At 42.7% G+C, this 5,104-nt stretch overlaps 1 protein-coding gene across 1 annotated transcript; it reads right to left on the bottom strand.

The window, feature by feature from the left end:
• Positions 1–263: 263 nt before the first annotated feature.
• Positions 264–4,292, bottom strand: LOC109035998 (uncharacterized protein K02A2.6). Its single transcript, XM_072305333.1, has 3 exons — positions 4,027–4,292; positions 1,336–3,351; positions 264–992 (listed from the first exon to the last, which is right to left on the bottom strand). The coding sequence occupies exons 1-3, from the start codon at positions 4,057–4,059 to the stop codon at positions 264–266; spliced, it is 2,778 nt and encodes a 925-aa protein (XP_072161434.1). The 5' UTR covers positions 4,060–4,292.
• Between the last annotated feature and the right edge of the window lie 812 nt (positions 4,293–5,104).

The raw sequence follows: 5,104 nt of genomic DNA, 5'->3' as shown, positions 1-5,104 counted from the left end.
GTGCAAGGCACCGAGTTTTGCAGAAATCACACCTCGCAGCCAGGGTTTCGGACTATTGTATGACCGAAACATAACCTCTTGATTTATTCTGAAGGAACGGAGCTTCTTTGGAAAGCTGTTGTCTTGTCGTTGATTAACCATGATTTTGAGATTCGGATGCATAGCATCAAGCCGAGTTCGGGTTGTTCTGCCGATGAAGAGTAAGGAGGGCGGTTGTCCCGTTGCTTGATGAGGTGTTCTATTATATCGTTGGACAATGGTGTTCAAGGAGTCTTGGAGGTGTGGATTGTTGCCGCCATGTATTTTAAAGAATTCTTGACGGTTTGTACCGCTCGCTCTGCTTGTCCGTTGGTTGCCGGATGGTATGGCGCTATTTTTTTGTGAAATAGGATTCCTTGTGATTTTAGGAATTGTTGAAAATGGTTGGAGACAAAAGCAGGACCGTTGTCCGAGACGACTGTGACAGGAGCACCGAACAGGGAGAATGTGTTTGAGAGTAGCTTACAGGTTGCTTCACTAGTCATGGACTGAGAAGGGAAAACTTGTAACCATTTGGAGTAAGCGTCCACTACGATGAGCAAGTATTTGCCACAAATTGGACCTGCGTAGTCTATGTGAATTCTCTCCCAAGGAGCTGTTGGGTATTCCCATGGATGCGAGAATTTTGGAGGAGCTTTGCTGTGACTGAGACACGCCTCACAGGTTTTAGCGAGTTGCTCAATATGTTGATCAATGTTTGGCCAGTACACAATTGATCTGGCAAGGCTTTTCATTTTTGTAATGCCAGAGTGCGCAAGATGCAGTTCTTCTAATATTCTTTTTTGCAATTTAGCTGGAATTACTAAACGGTGACCCCATAAAAGGCAATCACAAGCCTGCGTATATTCTGCTTGCCGTCCGGTGTAGCCAAGTGAGGTTAAGTCCTTCCCTTGTTGGATTGCTAGCAAAATCGGTGAAAGTTGTGGATCTTTCCTTGTTTCTGCTGCAATTAGCTGTGACGTTACAGGAAGTAGCTCAATTTGGTTGAGAATAAAAATATCAAAATCGTCGAAAGATGAGGAAGGTACGCTGAAGCTGTGGATACGAGACAAATAATCAGCATTGCAATTTTGAGTTGAACGCCTGAATTTGATGTCGTAATTAAAGTTGGACAGGTAGGATGCATAGTTTGCACAGCGAGATAAAGTAAATTTTGGAAGGAGAGCATTTGGTGCGAAGATATGAGACACAGGTTTATTGTCAGTATACAAGGTGAATTTTCGACCATACAAGTATTCAAAAAACCTTTTTACTCCCCACACAATAGCAAGAGCTTCTCTATCAACCTGCGGGTACCGTTTTCTCCACGTTGTTTAAAGCTTTACTCGCATATGAAATGGGTCTCTCCGTTTCATCCGGTAGGGAGTGTGATAAAACTGCGCCTAAAGCGAAGGGACTGGCATCGACTGCTAATGTAATCGGCAGTTTTGGATCATATGGAGTCAATACTTGGTCAGAGATCAAAATTCCCTTCAGTTTGTTGAAAGCAGCAAGGCCTTCTTGAGTCCAACTGAAAATTTTATGTTTCAGTATTTCTCTGAGAGGATGAGTGATTGTGGAGAGGTCTGGTATGAAAGAATGGTAGTAGGTTACTTTACCCAGAAATGTTCGGAGTTCATCAGCGTTTTGAGGTTTTTCGGCGTTTACTATAGCATTAACATGTTTGTCCAGTTTGTGGAGTCCATGCTGATCGATCCTATGGCCCAGAAATTCAACAGAATCTAGGAAGAACTGGCATTTGGGTCGGTTGAGTTTGATACCAATCTTTTCTAGGCGATCCAGAACCTTGGCTAAAATGAGAAACATTTCTTCTACAGAACTGGCATAGAGCAAAATATCATCAAAAAAATTTGTTGCGCCTTCAATGTCTTGAAGATGCGAATGGAGCCTACGCTGCCATACAGCAGGGACGGGTGTTAACCCATATTGTGCCCTGGTGGGCCTAATCAGACCATGAGTAGGAGTATTCAGGGTCATCAATTCACACGATTCATCATCACAAACGAGATGCATAAAGGCATCAGTTACATCTAATTTACAAAAAACTTTGGCATCCTTCATTCCATGAAAAACTTCTTCTACTTTGGGAATCGGATATTCATCTGCTATCAGCTGTGGATTGACGGTTGATTTATAGTCGCCGGTAATTCTTAGTTTCCCATTTTTCACTACTACATGAGTTGGAGAAGCCCATCTGGAATGTGTGACTTTTTTATAGTGGCCAGATAGTAACTTTTTCTCAATATTTTGAGCGTAAGCCTCACGCATAGTGTAGGGAAGTGGGCGAGCCCGTGCGAAGACTGGTTTTGCATCTTTGTCTAAGTGCCATTTTTCAGGAGGACCTTCTAATGTCCCAGCAGTTTCATCAAAAATTTGATGATGTTTCTGTAAGAGTATTTGCAATCGATGTTGAACATTGGGTGTTAAGTGGGGGTTACTTGTTTGAACTTGCTTTACGCTGTAAAGTTTATCAAAGGACAAGAATTCTGCAAAGTGAACGATCCATTCACGACCAAAAATACTGTCGCATGGAAAATCTACAACAAATAAATTCAAAAACTTGGTTTTGTTTTTAAATTGTACTTTAACTTTAGCGTACCCCAGACACTTAAAAGGTTCCTTGGTGAAACTAAAAAATGGCCTAGTAGTAGGATGTAAAAGAGTGTTTGGAAGCAGTTTTTTGAAGTTGTAGACATTGATGACGGAACAAGCACCACCGGTGTCTAATTCCATTTTGATGAGTTGGTCATTAATTTTGACTTCCAAAAAAGTTGGGGGTGGTGGAGCGTTAAGGATGGATTCATCTGTGGAAGAAACCTTATGTATGGACGCTCCAAAGTACGAAATACCTGTATCAGGATACTCCGTCTCCTGAAAATTAATGTTATTGGTGGGTTTTTTACCACATACTTCAAGCAAATGACCAACATGTTTACAGTAATTACACCTAGAGCGTCTGTACCTACAATTCCTTCTTTCATGCTCAACATTGCAAGAGCGACAAGAGACATTGATGAACTTCCTTTGATTTGGCTGAGTCGAAGACTGCTTATCACTAGAGAAGTTTGGCTTGTTACCTTGATTTGAGCGGTGTTGAGATTTAGAACGGAAATTTGATGATTGCTTCTTCTTGACCTTTGGTTTGCTATCGTAGAACTTGTGAACGGTTGCTGGCTGATTTGGTTTCAGATGAGAGGAAGCCTCCTGTGATGCTTCAAGGGCTTGAGCGATCTTGAGAGCTTCTTCGAACTGATCTGGCTGTTTAGTGATAATCTCGTCACGGATGTCATCATCGAGCACTCCATGGATGAACTGAACAATTAGAGAATAATTTAAAAAATCATCGAATTTACAGAATCTTGCTGCCGCTTTGAGGCGAGCCGCAAATTCATGGACCTTCTCTCCATCTTTCTGGAAAACTTTGCGAAAATTGATGGCTTCAGTATATTTGTTCTTTTTCTTAACAAAATGATCGATGAGCATAGAACAAATTACATCAAAGGAGAGTGAATCTACCTTAGAGGGGTAAGCAAGGTCTCTGAGAGTGGAGTTGAGCTCTGCCCCCATGTGAATACGCAGATTGGCTGCCCATTCTTCCTGAGGTACTTTACACTGACCTAACTGAAGTTTAAACCGATCCAAATAGTCATCTAGTAATTCAGGTGAATTCAGATTATAGGATTCAAAGGTGAATCGGGGAGGCCGATTTGAGGATCCAGCCTGTTGAGATAGCTGGAGTTTCGTGAGCTGTGTAACGAGATTTGTTAACAGAGAAATTTGATCATGGATGGAGGGCGATTCTGACCCTGTGGAACCATTAGTATCGTCAGGCATTTCAGTGAAGAAATAGTAATGAAATTGAGATTACCAAGAGACGTGTAGATTTGATCGAAATTCGAAAATCCGTTTCAGCGTGCAACAAGTGAGTGGCCTAACCTTATCAGCAGCGCAGCGCCGTGACGGGAGCGGTGAAAAAAAATTGGTCACCTGGAACGTGATACAAATGGCGCAGCGTTTCATGGTTTCGTGAAAGTTCTTCGTGCTTCGGATCCCGTACTCGTCGCCATTATAATATCGCAGAAGATGCCTTTGAAGGGAAAGGTGAAAAAGGGAGACACTGGTCTAAGAAGAAGATCACATTTTATTGATAAGCTAACAAGTGCCCAACCAGGCTTCACGACCTACTAGGGCAAATCTCCCTAGCAATACATACTACCAACTTGACGGATACCACAATGGTTATTCTTGCTTTGATTCATCTTAGGAGGAGACTCAATGGGCACCAAATGAGAGAACAGAGGGCTGAAATTGAATCAGAAATGATAAAGTATCGGATTCGCAAGGCGTTGTGGTTCGATATGGAAACAAGCAGTGCCAACGCCAAAGCGTTGGAGGGCGCTTCTTTAACACTGCGCATGCGAGGAACGTTTTCATACGGCCAAGCGAGAGTATTGCGGACGGACGATGTATAACAAATTGCCTACGTGAAGGTGGTCCGGCAGCAACATAGCCGCCGCTAGTCTCTGGAAAACAATAGAAAATAGTAGTTGCGTACGTTGCCAGCGAGCGCGCTGCGAGCGCATCTGTTTCAATTACCTAGCATTGAGTCGGGCCTCTAACCTTCTATTCTCTCCGACATAACCTTAAACCTTCAACCCAGAGCCGCAAACAGCTGACGCTTGACGATGCTGCGCCGAGAAAATGAACCAATCACAAAATAGCACAGTAATACGTCACTAAAATGAAGAGATCACGTGACTGTTCGTGATTTTTTCGAATCAATCTGAAACTACAACCTCGAATATGAGGCATTTAAGCATAACGAAGCCCCAAAATAGTTTAACCAGGTAATACGTCCGTGCGAGATTGTTATGCTTAAAAGCAAAACATTTCACGAAAACTTTTACGAATACCAGATGCAGAAGAAAATCACATTTTCCCGGGTGTACCAGAATGGCGTCATTACCCATAAGGCAAAACGGTATGTAGTATAGTACATGTTACATCGGGGGAGTCGAACGGCTGGAAAGGGCGCATCTGGTACCCAGAAGCGCCCAAAATGGTG

The sequence above is a fragment of the Bemisia tabaci genome, chromosome 10 (genome assembly GCF_918797505.1).
Source record: "Bemisia tabaci chromosome 10, PGI_BMITA_v3".
NCBI classification, from domain to species: Eukaryota; Metazoa; Arthropoda; class Insecta; order Hemiptera; family Aleyrodidae; genus Bemisia; species Bemisia tabaci.
This window is presented reverse-complemented; position numbering and strand designations above follow the sequence as displayed.

Bases quoted from the DNA above. Each gene is read 5' to 3' on its own strand.
- LOC109035998 (XM_072305333.1), bottom strand. From the start codon at position 4,059: ATGAAACGCTGCGCCATTTGTATCACGTTCCAG. The intron at 3,352-4,026 runs GTGACCAATTTT...CTAATTGTTCAG, and splicing joins CCATTTGTATCACGTTCCAG to TTCATCCATGGAGTGCTCGA. The intron at 993-1,335 runs GTACCCGCAGGT...GTAACGTCACAG, and splicing joins TAAACAACGTGGAGAAAACG to CTAATTGCAGCAGAAACAAG.